Source organism: Panthera pardus, unplaced genomic scaffold (assembly GCF_024362965.1).
Source record: "Panthera pardus isolate Hobbes unplaced genomic scaffold, ASM2436296v1 HiC_scaffold_24, whole genome shotgun sequence".
Lineage (NCBI taxonomy): Eukaryota > Metazoa > Chordata > Mammalia > Carnivora > Felidae > Panthera > Panthera pardus.
In genome coordinates, this window is record NW_026526810.1 from 126097423 (window position 1) to 126115097 (window position 17675).

The window sequence follows — 17675 nt, forward strand, 5'->3', positions numbered from 1 at the left end:
AAGCCAAATAAAACAGATAATGAAATGCCAAATAAACATCTCATGGCAAATATTTTCTACATTTCAGAGTCAGAGATATTGAGGCAAGGAAACGCCCTTGTCAGAGATGACGGAAGAAGTGCAAACAGAACCTGTATGTCCTGATTCTCAGGTGAGGACACAGGACTCAACCACCATGGGTAACAAAGCCCCAGTCAAGTAAAGGAGGAGGCGCAGACAGAACCGATGGAGATACCGTGATCGGGTGGACCCCTCCCCACAGAGCCCAGGAGAAGTTCTACACAGAAGGGGAATAAAGGCTAGTGGGAGACACACATGGAAAGCACACGCCACATACATGAACTAAAAATAAGACACGGACTCAGAAAAGCTAATGAAAGGTTTATCCTAGATAAAACTGTCTTCACTTCCCTAAAGCGACGTCGGGAAGAAACAACAGAACTACTCTATGTTCTTTAAATTTTTTTGAAGCTTATTTATTTATTTTTGAGAGAGACAGAGACAGTGCAAGTGGGGAAGGGGCAGAGAGAGAGAATCCCAAGCAGGCTCCGTGTTGCCAGCTCAGAGCCTGATGCAGGGCTTGAACCCACAAAACAGCAAGATCGTGACCTGCGCTGAAACCAAGAGTCAGAAGCCTAACCTACTAAGCCACCCAGGTGCCCCAACTAGTCTATGTTCTTTAGAGGACAGAACCAGGATTGATGGGCAGAGGTTAGAGGAAGCTTATTGCAACTTACGTTAAGGGGGCAGGATTTTATACAAAGTTGTTCATTAATGGAAGGGGCTTTCTTGAAAATACCTTATACAACTGTGCTCACCGCTCATGGATGGCACTCAGACAGAAGGCAGAGGACTACAGGACCCTGTTGAAGGGACTCTTACATCAGGGAGAAACTTTTCCTATCATTCTTCTTCTTCTTTTTTAAAAATCTATTCATTGGGGGGGGGGGGTACAGGCATGTGCAAGTGCACGCAGGGGAGGGGGCAGAAAGAGAGGGAGAGACTCTCAAGTAGGCTGCACGCTGTCAGTGCAGAGCCCAACACAGGGCATGATCCCACACACCGTGAGATCATGACCTTGAGCCAACATCAAGAGTTGGACACTGAACCAAGTTGAATCACCCAGGCGACCCCTCTCATTCTTATTACATTTTGAAATTTGACATACCAGAAAAACATGCCTGCTCTCATTTTAGGCTATGTCTAGACAACAAGAGCAGGTAGATAACTTGGATAAGATGTTCTTTTGAAGCACCTCAAGTCAAAGCTCTAGAAAGTATACGGCATTCAGGGAAGATCACAAAAACTAAGGAATGGAAGGGTTCAATGATGAAGAAAGTCCTTGGCTAATTAATACAGGGGACAAGACAATGATATATTTATCTGAATGGTACATTTTTTTCCACTTTTTAAATTTATGTGTTTTTTTTTAATTGAAGTCAAGTTGACACCAAATGTTATGTTAGTTTCAGGTGTCCAGCGTAGTGACAAGACTATATGTTATTCTCTGCTCACCACAAGTATAGCTACCTACATACACTATTACACTATCACTAAAACTACAACACTATTACACTACCATTTACTTATTCCCTATGCTGTGTTTTTTTATCCCTGGGACTTATTCTTTCCATACTCGAAGTCTATTATCTCCTCCCCCCTTCACCCATTTTGCACCCCCACCCCCCACCCCACCACTTATCTCCTCCCCTCTGGCAACCATCAGTTTGTTTTCTGTATTTATGGGTCTGTTTCTGCATTTTTTGTTTGCTAGTTTGTTTGGCTTTTTAGATTCCACGTATAAACGAAATTATATGGTATTTGTCTTTCTTTGACTTACTTCACATAACATAATACTCTCTAGGTCCATCCATGTTGTTGCAAATGGCAAAAATATCATTCTCTTTTACAGCTGAGTAATATCCCATTGTATATATACTGAATGGTGCATATTTTTAAAAGAACATACTGTGAAAGACTTTATAGCAGGAAGACAATCAGAATGATTACTTTGAAAGGAAAAGATAGTTTAGGATAACTGAATGATGACACAGTTTATAAATTTCAGTAACAACAGCAAAAACCCCCAAACCACGAAATCACGGGTCAACACTAAGCTTTAAAAAAAATTATTAATAACATGACCAAATCGATAATTGATTAAAGGGAAAGAATGTTATCTAAGTTCTTGAAAAATATTTTCTAGTTTTAAGAATTTAGACACTCTGATTCAGGCCCTTTCTCTTTCTAAAGCCAGAATGTCAAATGATTGACCTAAAGGCAATAAAATCAATTTAAATTTGAGTGTCACATGGCTCATAACATTCCTGCCATCATAAGCAGCAATATACCTCTCTGCAGGCAGACCTGTGGAGGAAAGGAAAACTGGAAAAAGGAGACTGCTTGTGGATGTGGAATCATAAAGTGGGGAATCAGAGGAGATACTATTTAATATCATCATTAAGTCTAGCTTTGCACCTGTCACCATGACAGGTATGACTTTGCAAAGGAACCCAAATTCTCAAGACCATGACCAAGGTTTCCTATAATCCTGAAGCATTTTCAGACTGTCAAAAGGCCCATTTAAAATAAGCAAAGTAATATTTTAAAATTTTAATAACAGGCATGACTTTAACTATGATTATAACAAGAAATATTACTGATCACTTCAGTATTAAACAAATTGGAACAGTGAGAAATAATTTCCTTCCTAATCTGTCCTGTAATAAGCATATTAAGAAAAATTTAAGTTTTATTAAAATAACGGTGATGTACAATAAGCTTCTGACATAAAAAGTGTGCCCTTTGGTAAGTTCTGATATATGTATACACCTGTGAAATCATTGCCACAAAGTAAGTGACATAGATAGCCAATCACCCTCCAAAGTTTCCTGGTGTCCCTTTGTCATATCTACTGCCCTTCCCCAATCAACTGGCCCTCAATGAATTCCCACATTTGAGCCAGTTTATATCCCCCAGAACCTCTTGAATGAAGGGAAAGATGAGTCACCTTAAGGAAGGACCCTGAAAATTTATACTGTTACTCTTTCTCCCAGCCTTCTCCAAAGGGGCCCACAGCTTTTTAATGGAGGAACTGTACATTGGTGAGAAGGAAATAACCAGACTTCTGGGGCCTACTGGACTCTGGCTCTGAACTGGCACTAATTCCAGGAGATCCCTGTGCCCACCAGTCAGAGTAGGGGCTTATGCGGTCGTGAGTTCAAGCCCCGTATTGGGCTCCGTAGTGGCATAAAGCCTAGTTGAAAAAAAAAAGTTCCCACCAAGCAAATTAAAACAAACAAACAAAAAACTTATGGGGTGCCTGGGTGGTTCAGTTGTTTTGAGCATCCAACTCTTGATTTTGGCTCGGGTCATTACCCCAGGATCGTGGGATTGGGCCCCCCATCAGACTCCATGCTCATTATAGAGCCTACTTAAGACTCTCTCTCTCCCTCTGCCCCTCCCCACCATTCATGCACGTGTGTGCATTCTCTCTCTACAATAAAACGAGAAAAAAAAAAAAAGAGTAGGGACTTATGGAGATCAGGTGACCAATGGAGTTCCAGCTCCATCTCACGATGGCTTCAGTGGGTCCCGGACACCATCCTGTGGTTATTTTCTCAGTTCCAGAATGCATATTTGGAAGAGACATATTTAGCAGCTGGCACAATCCCGTATTAGTTCCCTGACCTGTGGAGTGAAGGCAATTATAGTGGGAAAGGCAAAATGGAAGCCATTAGAACTGGCTCTACCTAGAAAAATGGCAAAACCAAAAGCAGTATCACATTTCTAGGGGACTGCAGAAATTAGTGCCACCATCAGAGACTTGAAAGACGTAGGAGTGGTGATTCCCACCCATCTCCTCACCGATTTGGCTTGTACAGAAGACAGATGGATCTTGGAGATGACACTGGAGTATCGTAAATTTAACCAGGTGGTGACTTCAACTGCAGTGCTGTACCCGAATGTGGTTGCATTGCTTGAGCAAATTAACACACAGCTGGTACGCAGCTACTGATCTGGCATATGTCCTTTCCCCACCACTGTCCATAAGGCCCAACAAAAGGAGTTTCTTTCAGCTGGCAAGGCCAGCAATGTACCCTCACTGTCCTACCTCAGGGGTATATCAACTCTCCAGCCTGATGTCATAATTTAGTTCATAAGACTCTTGATTGCCTTTCTCTTCTATAAGATACAAACTGATCTGTTACATTGATGACCTTATGCTCACTGAACCTGGTGAGCAAGAAGTAGCCACTACTCTAGACTGATTGGCAAGAGAGTGGAAAATAAATCTAACTAAAATTCAGAGGCCTTCTACTTTAGTGATTTCTAGGGGTCTAGTGGTGTGGAGCTTATCAGATACCATTTCCAAGGTGAAGGAGAAGTTGTTGCATCTAACCCATCCTACAACCAAAGAAGATGCACAATCCCTAGTGGGCCTCTTTGGATTTTGGAGGCAACATATTCCTCATTTGGGAGTATGGCTCCCGCTTGTTTACCAAATGACCTGAAAAGCTGCTGTTGAGGGGGGCCCAGAACAAGAGACAGCTCTGCAACAGGTCCAGGCTGCTGTTCAAGCTGCTTTGCCACTTGGGCCATATGCTCCAGCAGATTCAGTAGTCCTTGATGTGTCAGTGGTAGATACAGATGCGTTCGGAGCCTCTGGCCCCTATCAGTGAATTGCAGCACAAAGTCTTAGGATTTAGGAGCAAAACCCTGCCATCTTCTGCAGAAAACTACTCCCGTTTTGAGAAACAGCTCTTGGTCTGCTACTGGGCCTTAACAGAGACTGAACACTTAACTATGGCCCTCCAAGTTCCACTGAGACCTGAAATGCCCATCACTAATCGGGTGTTATCCGATCCATCAAGCCATAAAGTTGGGTGTGCGCTGCAGCCCTCCATCATCAAATGGAAGCAGTATGCACCAGATGGGGCCTGAGCAGGCCGAGAAGGCACAGGGAGTGACATGAAAAAGTGGCCCAAATGCCCACAGTCCCCACTCCTGCTACGATGCCTTCTTCCTCTCAGCCTGCATCTCTGGCCTCATGGGTTGTTCCCTATGACAGCTGACAGAGGAAGAGAAGACTCGAGGTCTCATTTACAGACTGTTCTGCATGACATGAAGGCACCGCCTGAGAGGGCCGGCTGCAGTGCTACACACCCCCGAAGGACATGCCATGCTGAAGGGAGATCCTCCCAGTAGGAAGAGCGCGGGCAGTGTACCCGGATGTTCATTTTGTGAAATGGCTGGACATCCAACTTTATATTGATTGATGGGCAGTGGCCAATGGTTTGGCTGGATGGTCAGGGACTTGGAAGAAACAAGATTGGAATACTGAGGACAAGGAAGTCTGGTTGACCAAGATATCCGGGGAAGAGGCATGTGGATAGACCTCTCTGAATGGGGAGGAAAAAATGTGACGATATCTGTGTCCTGTGGGAATGCTCACCAGAGGGTAGCCTCAGCAGGGAGGATTTTAATAATGAAGTGGATAGGATGATCTGTTGTGTAGATAGCAGTCAGTCTCTTTCTCCAGTCAACCCTGTCATCATGGGGTGGGCCATGAACAAAGTGGCCATGGTGGTAGGGAAGGTTATATGTGGGCCCAGCAATGTGGACTTCTACTCACCAAGGCTGACCCGGCTACGGCTACTGCTGAGTGCCCAATCTGCACCAACACTGATTGTCCAAGATGGCACCAATTCCCAGGGTGCTCAGCCAGTCACATGGTGGCAGGTTGATTACATGGGACTACTTCCATTACGGAAGGGGCAATGTTTCATTCTAAATAGAACAGACACTCTGGATATGGATTTGCTTTTCCCGATGAGCTGCTTCTGCCAAAACTACCATCTGTGAACTCACAAAATGCCTTATGCGCTGTCATGGTATTCTACACAGTGTTGCTTCTAATCAAGTAACTCACCGCACAGCAAAAGAAGTGCAGCAGTGGGCCCATGCTCATGGAATTCACTGGTCTTACCAAGTTCTCCACTATCTTGGAGCAGATGGCTTGACAGGACAGTTAATGGCCTTTTGAAGACACAGTTACCGTGTGAGCTAGGTGGCAATATGTTGCAGGAATCTGGCAAGGTTCTCCAGAAGACTGTCAATGCTCTGAATCAACATCCAATATATTGTGCCTTTTATCCCATACCAGGATTCATGGGTCCAAAAATGATGGGGTAGAACTGGGAATGGCACCCCTCACTATTCCCCCCCAAGTGATTCACTAGCCAAGTGTGTGCTTCCTGTTCCCATGACTTTATGCTCTGCTAGTCGAGAGGTCTTAGTTCTAGGAAAAGGAATGCTTCCACCAAGAGACACATAATGATTCCACTGAGCTGGAAATTCAGACAGCCACCCAGCCACTTTGGGCTCCTAAAGCCCCTGAAGCAATCGGAGGGAGTTCTGTGCTGGCTGTGGTGAATGATCCTTGCTACCAAGGAGGAAACTGTGGACTACTACTCCCCAGGGAAAGTAAGGAAGAGTGTCTGAAATACAGGAGATCTCTTAGGGTATCTGTTAGTATTACCACGCTCTGTGATTAAGGTCAACCGAAAGCTACAATAACCCAATCTAGGTAGAACTACTAAAAGCCCAGATTCTTCAGGAAGGACTGTTTGGATCACCTCAGAAGGTGCTGAAGGCAAAGGGAATACAGAGTGGGTAGTAGAAGCAGGTAGTTATAAATACCAGCTATGACTCCATAACCAGTTATAGAAATGAGGACTGTAATTATTGTATTTCCTCATTTAGTTATGAATATATCTGTGTGGTTGTATGTGTGCATAAATAACGTAAATGTATATATTTGCTACAGATATGTCTTTGTTTTCTTCCCTTTCTTATTCCTTTATCATGTAAGATAAGATGTACTGACTTTATATCATGGTATTTAAGTATTGTTAATTTTTTGCACAGTACCTAAGTTATGGGATTTCAAGAAGGGAGAATATCAGGGGTTGTATGTAAGGGGTTAGTGGGTTTTGGTTGTATGAGGGATAACTGTATCATGTTAGGTGGAATTAGAACCGTGTTATTGCCTTTATGGAGACGAAGGACAGTTTGAGGAGATGTGCATGGCTGCCAAACTGACGAGAGGGGGACATGTGATGGTTAATCTGAAGTGTCATTTGACCGGGCTACAGGTTGCCCAAATTAAACTTTCTGCGCATGTCTGTGAGGGTGTTTCTCAATGAGATCATCAGCATCTGAGCTGGGGGACTGCAGTAAAGCAGAATCCTCTCCTCAGTGTGGATGGGCAGCAATGAATCCCTTAAAGGTCTGAGTAGAAACAAAAAGCAGAGGAAGGGAGGATTCAGTCCCCCTTCTGCCTGCCCGCTTGACACCGGTCACTGGTCTTCTGCCACTGGACTGGGTTTTACACCATGGATTCCTGTCGTTCTCAGGCCTGGCTCTCCTGGGTCTCCGGCTTGCAGATGGCAGATCATGGGACTCCTCAGCCTCTATAATCTTGCGAGCCGATTCCACATAATACGTCTCCTTTTATACATACCTGCGTGCGTGTGTGTGCACGCGCGCGCGCGCGCACACACACACACGCACACACACACACACACACACACACACACACCCTATTGGTTTTGTTCCTCTGGAGAACCCTGATACAGTCTCGCTCTTTATTTGTAGCCATTCTAGTGACTATACAGTGGTATCTCACTGTGGTTTAGTTTGCATTTCCCTAAAGACTAATGATGTTGGTCATCTTTTCACGTGCTTAGTTACCACTCATAGATCTTCTCTGGTGAACTGTTAAACTCTTTTGCCCATTTTTCAAAACAGGTTTTTTTTTTCCCCCTTGAGTTTTGAGAGTTATTTATGTATTCTGGAAGCCAGTCCTTTATCATATCCAGGATTTGTAATTTTCTCCCAGTCTGGGGTTTGTCTTTCCATTCTCTTAGTTTCTTTTGAAAAGCTCATGCACGCATGTACTTAATTTTGAGGAAGCCCTATTTATCAGTGTTTTCTTTGATTGATTGCACTTTTGGTGTCCTAAGAAATCTTTGCCTAACCCAAAATCACAAAGATTTTCATTTGTTTTCTTCCAGAAATTTTGTAGTTTTAGGTTTTATGTTTAGGTCCGTGATCTATTTTTAGTGAATTTTTCTATACAGTGAAAAGTATTTATTCAAGTTCATTTTTCCCCATATGATAGCCAATCGTTCTAGCATCTGTTGAAGAGACTTTTTTCCACTAAACTGACGTTGTGCCTTTGTTAAAAAAAAAAAAAAAAATCAGTTGCCTATATTTCTGTGATTCCATGTCTCGGCTTTGTATTTTACTGATGATTTGTCTATCTTAATATGAACACCACAGTGTCTTAATTACTGTAGCCTGTAAACCTTGAAATCAACTTTGGTCTACTTTTTCAAAGGTGATGTGGCTATTCTAGGTCCTCCACATATCTCTATGCATTTTAGGTTGTCAATTTCTGTAAGAAAAAAAAAAAAAAAGCTTGCTGGGATTGGGATTGTGTTGAATCTACAGATCAATTGAGAGAGAGATCACATCTTAACTATACTGAGTAGCTCCCAAACACATGTGTGTTTATCCATACTTCGCTGAATACTTTTGGGGTACCTTCTGCAAATCTCTGGACTTCTCTCTGGACTCTGCCCTGCAAACTCTAGCTGCCTGGTCTTCCTGGACTCTCACTTCCATCTCCTCAACTCTGCCTGGGTTTCCCCTCCCTGTGCTGCAGCCTAGATACTCTCTCAAGGCAGTAAGCTGGGCAATCATAGCGCTCACCTCGTTTATTTTCCGTCACTGTGTTCACTGTCCTTCATTGCTAGATGTTCAATGTCTTCAATATTGCTGTTGCATACATTTTGCCCATTTTAAAAACTGTTTCAGGCAGGAAAGTAAATCCGGGTCCCTGTTATTCCATCTTGGTAAGGAGTGGAAGTCTCAATTTTTAATTTTTAATGTCAAATCTGTTCTCAAAGTTATAAAATTCAAGTAAAAACAGGACAAAAACATAACTAGTAATTAGTATAAAGTTTTATCACTGTTCGTTTATTTGTTCATTAACTCATTTCATTCCAAAAATATTTATTGAATTCTGCATAGTAAGCACTGTGCTAGCACGTGAGCATACAACACTGAAGATCAAAGCCAGACATGCCCCTTGCTCTCACAGAGCTTACAATCTAGTGGGACAGACAGACATTAATCAAATAACTATGAACAAAAATGTAACACTGCAATTGCGATAACTGCTATGACGGAAAAGAATAGAATAATGCTATGATAACCTATAAGAGGGTGGTTTTATGGTATTTGTTTCTACTGAGAGTATGTAGCCAGGAGTTGAAGAGATCACTACTGTTTCTTTATTTGCAAAGAAATTACATTCAGTATACAGTGGGAAAAAAGTACCCAACAAATACAGTTCTCAATATATGATGTACTAGGTTAAGACAATATGCTAAATGCTTTGGAGCACACAAAAATTTTGACACTATCCTTATGAGACTTAAGATCTAACTGGGCACATAAAATATAGAGAAATATAAAGGCTATGTATCTACATTCTATGTGAATATAAATGAAAATTTACCACGAACGTTATTTTGTCTATCTTCATTAAAAACATTATCTTTTCTATCAGCCTATAATTGCAGAAATTTGGTTAAGGTCCTTTGATAAAACAATATATTTATTTTATTAAGTCTTACCTAGATATCTCAGCTTGGGAATTCTTCTCTCCATCAACAGTGAAAGGAGACGCTCCAGTTAGTAACTCATACATTAGAACACCTAAACTCCACCAGTCAACTGCCTATAAAACAACGTCATTTTATAGAATATGAATATATATTTCATAAGAAAAGATGAACAAAATAAAGCTATATATTTGGAAAATATTTTAACCAAAAGGCTTTGTATATAACTTTCCGTGTAAGGAGTATGAAATTAAGCACTTGCACGAAAGACACTTAGAGAACAAATATCGAGGTATCCTCACAAAAGAATGTAAACATAGTAAAGTCAATCAAGGGGCTAAAAGTGTTTTCATTATTTCCTAAATCATTAAGTAATAGTTTCAGTTTAGTTAATTTTTTAAAAATTTCTATTTATTTTTTAACTTTTTTTTAAAGTTTATTTATTTTGAGAGAGAGAGAGTGAGTGAGTGGAACAGAGCAGGGAGACAGGGAAACAGAGAATCCCAAGCAGGCTCTGCACTGTCAATACAGAGCCCGATGCAGGTCTCGAACCTGTGAATGGTGAGATGATGACCTGAGCTGAAGTCAAACATGTTAAGTGAGCTACCCAGGCACCCTAATTTAAAAAAATTGTAAATTTAAAATAAATTTTAAAAATTGTAAGTAAAATCTTTACACTTATGATGGAGGGGAAAAGGGAGCATTCAGCATTATTTATTTGTTTTTGAGAGAGAGAGAGAGGGCACATGAGTGAGCTAGGGGCAGAGAGAGAGAGAGAGAGAGAGAGAGAATCCCAAAAGGTGAAGAGAGAGAGGGAGACGGAGAGCGGAGTCCAGAGTGGTGCTCAGGCTCACCCAATGCGGGGCTCGATCTCACGAACCAAACCATGAGACCATGACCTGAGACAAAGTTAGATGCTTAACCGACTGAGCCACCCAGGAGCCCCATTCAGCATTTTTATTGATTATTCTGCTCCAATAAGTATCATGAAATTCCTTGACCTTAAAGGGCAAAAACGAAAATGGTTGTTTTCATAACCACATAAATCAATTCCTCTTATAGAAACATTCACATACATCTTCATTTGTGTGAGCCATCCTTTTTTTTGGGAAGCATGAAGACACTTAATACAAAATAAAAGGAGATCTAAAAAAAAAAAAAAGCAATCTAAATTGGAAACCAATTTATAAATGTAGTTACCTGAACTGAGAGCATACCAAATTATATATAATTTAGGAATTTTGATATATCGCAAATTAGTTCTTTTATAATTAGGCAAATCAAGATTTCAGTAATTTCTTGAATACACAAGCTTATACCAATGAGATATTAACTGGATGCTAAAATTTTTAACTCTGCGTCCCAACTTCAGGACAAAGGTTTCAGAGATATGATGCAAAATTTATGAACCTAGAGCTATTTTAAAGAAAATACATAACCATGACATATGAAACATGATCAGGCAGACTGCAATCATAAAAGGAACAGTGTGGAGGCAGGTACGTTGATAAGCACTTTGCATATATTGTCACACTTAATTTAACTCAAAGTTGTCAAGCTGTTCCATGAATGGGAAAGAGTATTTATTGACTAGCTCTATTCTGGACCTCAGGTCTGTAGGAATTCTAGGAAGTTCTAAAAGGTTTTCTTTCCTAAAAATTGGTTACTTAGGATGGGACTAAACAAATCTGTACCCTTTAATACAGGAAAAAATAGATTTTATAACAAAACTACTCAGAATGCTTCTTCTACAATCTTCATTTTGCACATACAAAGGCAAGTGAGGTTTTTAGAGGGCTTAAGGAAAAAGACTATCTTGAATCCTTGACTGTCTCCAAGGATTGTTAGTATGCTTATTTCTACTGAAGAGATAATCAACAAAGTCTTTTTCCTCTAAAACACTAGATACCATAATGTGTTCATGTATACAAAGCAAAGGAGAGAAAACAATGAACGTAAGACAACACTAGAAAGAGGGCTCTGTTGAAGAGACTGTACTCAAGTTATTAACTAGGATTCTTAGTGTACATTTTATAGAGATATATAAAGAAGTACAGAACATACCTTGTCATGTCCTGAATCTCCCCCTCTGACAATGTCTGGTGCCATGTATTCAATAGTTCCACAAAAGGAATATGCTCTTTCACCCTTAAACAATCAAACAAACAAAAAGGCATTTGATTTCAAACTAGTCTGACAAGTGACAAAAAAGGAAAGTTAATACTACATGTTACTGGTCAAGATAAACCACAGTAGCAAAGTAGTGGTAGAATCTGCTTGACAGACTCTCCCCCGCTTCTCACCAGGACAGATCATCACCTGTATAGTCAGTCCTGGGTGAATGTCCTGTTGAAAGACTTTGATGCCTGAAATCTACCATCATCCATCCATCCACCCACCCACCCACCCATCCAGCCGCCCATCCATCCATTCATCTATCTGTTCTTCTTTGCTGTATGTATGTATATTTCAATTAGTGGTTTCTTGTACGATTCTCTTTGTAAAACTTCAAATAGTCCTAGTAGGGTACCAAGAACTGTCTAATACTTTACTACTTTATTTCCAGATCAGCAACATTGAGAAAACACTGGGAAACCTTAAGGGGAAAAAAAAAAAAAAAAAAAAAAAGACAGAGACCAAATGCTAAGAAGGGAATAGGGAGCCCAGAGATGAAAAATGATGAAAAAAATTCTTCCTACCTTATTTTTTCTAGGTTTGGCATTGCCAATCATATGCTCAGTAATGATGAGTGGAAGTGTTTTTATAAAAAGACTGTCCTTAAAGACAGTTATTTCTCTTTTGTAGGACTTTAAAAAGGTCTAGATTTGAAAACTAAATTTTTTAATGGATCAACTGTGTCATATGACTCATCCCAATGAAACAGAAGAGAGGAAATATCTAAATTATTATACAGATATATAAAATAAAAAAAAGGACTCCTCTTTAATGGGACACAATTTGTATGGCTGTACCTGAAACATTTTAAGGCACTTTGGTGCCATTAAAATATTTTAAAAAACTAAAGGAAGCTTTTCAATTTGCACTTTATTCTTCCTCTATCAGTAAGATTTTGAGATATAGGCATTCTTCTTATTTGCCAATTTCAAATGTAAAGAACATTACTCTAGCAATGTTACAGAATCAGCAGAAGTTCTCTATTTGTGTAAAGTTAAGCTCAAAGACAATACATGTAATGAATTGATATAAACACTTTGGTAACATATATTAAAACTACTTAATTGTAATTATATTAGATCGTTTAAGATTCATTTCTTTTTCATACTACATATGCTGAAAGATTACTATTCCTGAGTATAACGAAAAGAAATAATTTACTTATGCTTAGATCTGCAGAAAATTTTTTTTGTTACCTGGCAGAATATCGTCAATAAGTAGCTAATATAAACCATATATCAAGTATCATTATCTCTCTGCTTCATCATTTCAGTACCAAATGCAAATTTTGTATCAAACTACAGAAAAATTAAAGCTAAATAAAATTGATTCCATTTAATTTACATATAAGAAGTAATGAATAATTTTAAACTTTGTTAGACATGCTTAGAAAAAATGTGTATATTAAGAAGCATTCATCTGTTCACTGACTTATTTAAAAAGAAATACTACAAAATTACTCTTAAAAAAAATCCAAACTTCATAAAACCAGTGTTTTTAGTTACTACGCTATTTAATAGACAACAGCCTTTTTTTGGGTGAGCAAAAATCACTGTGTAGTTGACATAAAGAAACACGAAAATTACTGAATCATTGTATTTATCATTTGATCTCATCTAAGAAATACCTTTAAACCATTATATCCTAAATCAAGTTTAGATATCCTGAAAAAAATATAAATAATACTCCAAACTGTTTTATGAGTAAAAAGAATGAGTTTGATTTATTGCTTCTCTAGATTTTATTTAGAAAACTAGTCTTTTTAGCAAATATAAACTTTCACTGCCATTAATAGGCAGCTCCATGTCACAAACCATTTTGAAATCATGCACTTTTCCTTCTAAGTATGAGACAATGATTAAATTTTACAGAGTTATGAAAATATACACTCTCTTCTTCAAAATACTAGATATTCATGAAGTTTAGTGTTCAAAGGGTATAAGGCACATAGATCTTACTGATGAATGCCAGAAAGGTCTTACTGATGAATGCCAGAAAGGTCACCCCCACTTCTCATGTTTTACTTTCTCTGGCAATGAGAACTACTCAGCTCAGCTCTTGAAGGTCTCAACAGAGAGGAAGCTCAGAACCATATTACATGCTCAAAGATATCTCATCCACCTTCTCCGTATGAGTTTTGAGCTCCCTTTAAATCACTTTAGCTTCTCTGTTTTGTGTTTATTTGTTTGGGGGTGGTGGGTAGTGGAGGGGAGTAGGCAGTATCTACATTAATAAATAATTAATAATTACCTATTTGATCGAAATTCTAGGAGACAGAAAAATTAAAGCTTAAGTTTTGGGAAGTTCCAGTTACTGAGAAACAAGAGTGAAAAGCATTAGGAAAAGCATTTCTTAAGTTTCTCTGTTATTTTAAAACACTGCCATTTTAGCCTCTTGCAGTTCTGTATCTGCTTCCTCTTCCTCTGCCCCAATGGTAGTGTTACTCCCTCTGGGTTTTAAGTTTTAGTGTGTCAGCCTTGATTTCCTGAGAGTTTATCTTCTATGTGTAAAATATCCCCAACTTACTTTTGAATTTGTATTTATCTGCTTAGGAAGATGCATGTTATCTGGAAAGTATACAGAATGCCTTTCAAATAATTCTACCAAGGAGATAAACTGATGAGGTTTGACAGAGGAAGGTCTGCTGTGGGGGCAGGAAAGAATCCTAGGAAATATTTTATGAACTATGGTTTTATAAGGCTAGGATAACATAATTAAATTCTATTCATTACCATTTGTTCAAAATATCTTTACAGTACTATTTTAATATTTTAAAAAATACCCTAACCCTATTTAGGTCCACATTATTTTATAAATAATATTATTGATTAAAGCGAGCACAGAGTTAAGAGACTGTGAATGAGAATGTACTTAAATGTAAATATGGTAAAAGCAGTGTGCGTGTACCATTCTGGCAGATAAGACAGAGTGTTCTTGCGCTTAAGTGACCAGCTGATCAAGGAGGTTCCACTGTCTCTTGGAGAGAAAGATCAGATAGCACTGGACAAAAAAAACCCAAAAAACAAAAAACTGGCTCCCTTCTAAGAAAAAATCCAAATATAAACTTAAGTGCCAAATTCTTAGGCATTTCTCAATAAACACTAGATTAAATCATTCTCAGCTTTTATTTGCCAATGTTTTATCCTGATCTTCTTTGCTTATGATAAATTTATAAATGCAAAATTACCAATGAAAAGTCTCATCCCCATCCTGTATTTTCTCCCATCCTAATTTTGTCAAATCTTACAACAAATATCTAGAAATGTTTAATTTTAATTTTTAATTTTTACTTTTTTAACGTTTATTATCAAGACACAGAGAGACACAGAGCGTGAGCAGGGGAGGGGCAGAGAGTGGAGGAGACACAGAATCCGAAGCAGGCTCCAGGCTCTGAGCCATCAGCACAGAGCCTGTTGCGGGGCTTGAACTTAGAAACTGCGAGATCATGGCCTGAGCCGAAGTTGGACGCTTAACTGACTGAGCCACCCAGGTGCCCCTAGAAATGTTTGATTTTTAAAAAGAAGTAAATATTGCATTGCTAATCATCTAAGACTGTGCTCATGAGAAAGAGAGGGGAATCCCTAGATGCAAGCCATGAAGAGGGTGCCAAAAACCAGTGAGGTAGACATATGACCTGTGCTACAGCTGCAAAGGGAAGGCCTTTAGCTTAGAAAACAAATATGCCCCTTTTGAAATCAAATCCCAAGGCTTCTGCCTCTTGTAGACTTGAGGCCTGAATTTACTCTCCCCTCCTTGGTATGAGGAAGTGAGAAAATCTGGTCCAACGTGGTAATACTCTGGAACACATGACAGAACCAGACAAATTCCCACAATCCAGCTGGCCCAGGGTTCACATAGATAAAGCCCTGGAGTCTCAAAATTATTAAATAAGTGAACTAGACTCCCCAAACCAAACAGAAGGATTACTGAAACACTAGAACAACATTCTATAAAATACTAGTATATTGTAAAAGATGAAAGACATAAAGAAGGAAAATACCTATAAAATAATGTAGCGGCATAAAAAAGATGAGAAAGATATGAAAAGGAAGCAAACATTAACTATATAAATGAAAAAATGTATTAATGAACACAGGCTGATTAAACAAAGTAGACACAAATAAAGAGAGAATCTGAAAACCAGAAGATACACTTGAGAAAATATTGCAAAAGTCCCAAGCAGACTAAATAAAAATATATCCATGGGTGGCAAATTCCCATTCTTCAGTGATGGTTGTAAGTGTTTGCTTTATAAAAATTCCTTAACCTATACATTTATTTTGCTTTCATTTTTGCATATGTTTTATTTTAAAATAAAAAGATAAACTAGTCCATGAGTAGATATAGTCCATGACAGCTAAATTAACAATGAATTTGCAGTGCAAAATAAAGGCATTTTATTTGGGAAACTCTTTATCTCTCCTTCTATTCTGAATGGCAGCCTTGCTGGATAAAGAATTCTTGGCTGCATGTTTTTCCTATTTAGCACGTTGACTATGTTCTGCCACTCCCTTCTTGCCTGCCAAGTTCCTGGGGACAGATCTGCTGTGAACCTGATCTGTCTTTCCTTGTAGGTTAAGGACTTTTTTTTCCCTTGCTGTTTTCAGTATTCTTTCTTTGTCTGTGTATTTTGTGAATTTGACTTTGATATGCCTTGGCGGTGGTCAGCTTTTGTTGAATTTTAAGGGAGCTCTCTGTGCTTCTTGCATTTTGATGTCTGTGTCCTTCCCCAGATTAGGGAAGTTCTCAGCTATAACTTGTTCAAAGAAACCTTCTGCTTCTTTTTCTCTCTCTTCATTTTCTGGGATTCCTATAATATGAATGTCATTCTGTTTCAGTAAGTCACTGAGTTCCCTTATACCTTCATGATCCATCACTTTTCTTTCCCTTTTCTTTTCAGCTTCATTATTTGCCATAATTTTATCTTCTTTATCACTCATTTGCTCCTCTACTTTGTCCATCCTCGTTTTTACGGACTCCATTTGGGTTTGCATCTCACAGCAGTTTTAATTTTGGCATAACTAGATTTTAGTTCTTTTATCTCTGCAGAAAGGGATTCTCTAGTGTTTTCTATGCTTTTCTCAAGCCCAGCTAGTATGCTTATAATTGTTGTTTTAAATTCTAGTTCAGACATATTATATCTGTAGTGATTAAATCTCTGGTTGTGAGATCTACTTCCTCTTCTTTCTTTTGGGGTGAATTTCTCCATCTTGTCATTTTGTCCAGAAAAGAAAAGAAGAAAACACACACACACACACACACACACAACAAAGAAAAAAGCAAAAAAAAAAAGTAAAAAAAAAACCAAAAAACAAAAAAACACTAGGTCCTGGGTGTGTTCTGGTCTGCTGGTTAAAAGAATCTAGATCCTAAATTAAATTAAATTAAAATTAAAACCATATATAAAATATTTTTAAAATAATAAAAAATTTTAAAAGGAATTAAAAAAAAGAAATGGAAAAAATAAAGAATGAAAATAAAAAGGAAGCTAGATTTGAATTCCCCTAGTAGACTTGGTACAAGCTAGTTGTTTGTGCTGGTCCTTCTGGTGGAGGTGCCTGTCGCACTGATTCTCATGTGAACTTGCCCTAGTGTAGATGCACCTCCAAAGTGCAGGGGGGTGAGACTTGGTAGAAGTGGCTCCAGCCTCTACTATGTGGCACAGTTTTGCTCCCTGAAGGCTTCCAGTGCTGATGAGGGGGGATGAATGTGGCAGCACCCTGGTCTCTAGCCCTGGAGCTGAACATTCGCACCCCCACTCCTCAGGTCACCCTCACAGAAGAGCAATCAATATCCCTCAGCTGT

The 17675-nt window shown here is 39.0% G+C and overlaps 1 protein-coding gene across 11 annotated transcripts in view; it reads right to left on the bottom strand.

Moving 5' to 3' along the window:
* RPS6KA5 (ribosomal protein S6 kinase A5) overlaps positions 1–17675 on the bottom strand; it is a 181446-nt gene that overhangs the window by 43040 nt on the left and 120731 nt on the right. For 10 of the 11 annotated variants that reach the window (XR_008417293.1, XR_002083628.2, XR_002083627.2 and 7 more), the window contains 2 exons: positions 11760–11843; positions 9708–9811 (listed from right to left, as the gene is read on the bottom strand). Coding sequence is in view for 7 of the 11 variants with exons in the window: in XM_019462028.2 (XP_019317573.1) it covers positions 9708–9811; positions 11760–11843 (188 nt within the window). In the remaining 4 variants the exon portion in view is untranslated. Of the gene's footprint in view, positions 1–8778; positions 8936–9707; positions 9812–11759; positions 11844–17675 lie in introns of those variants that run through there. The other variant, XM_019462036.2, reaches the window with a different exon arrangement.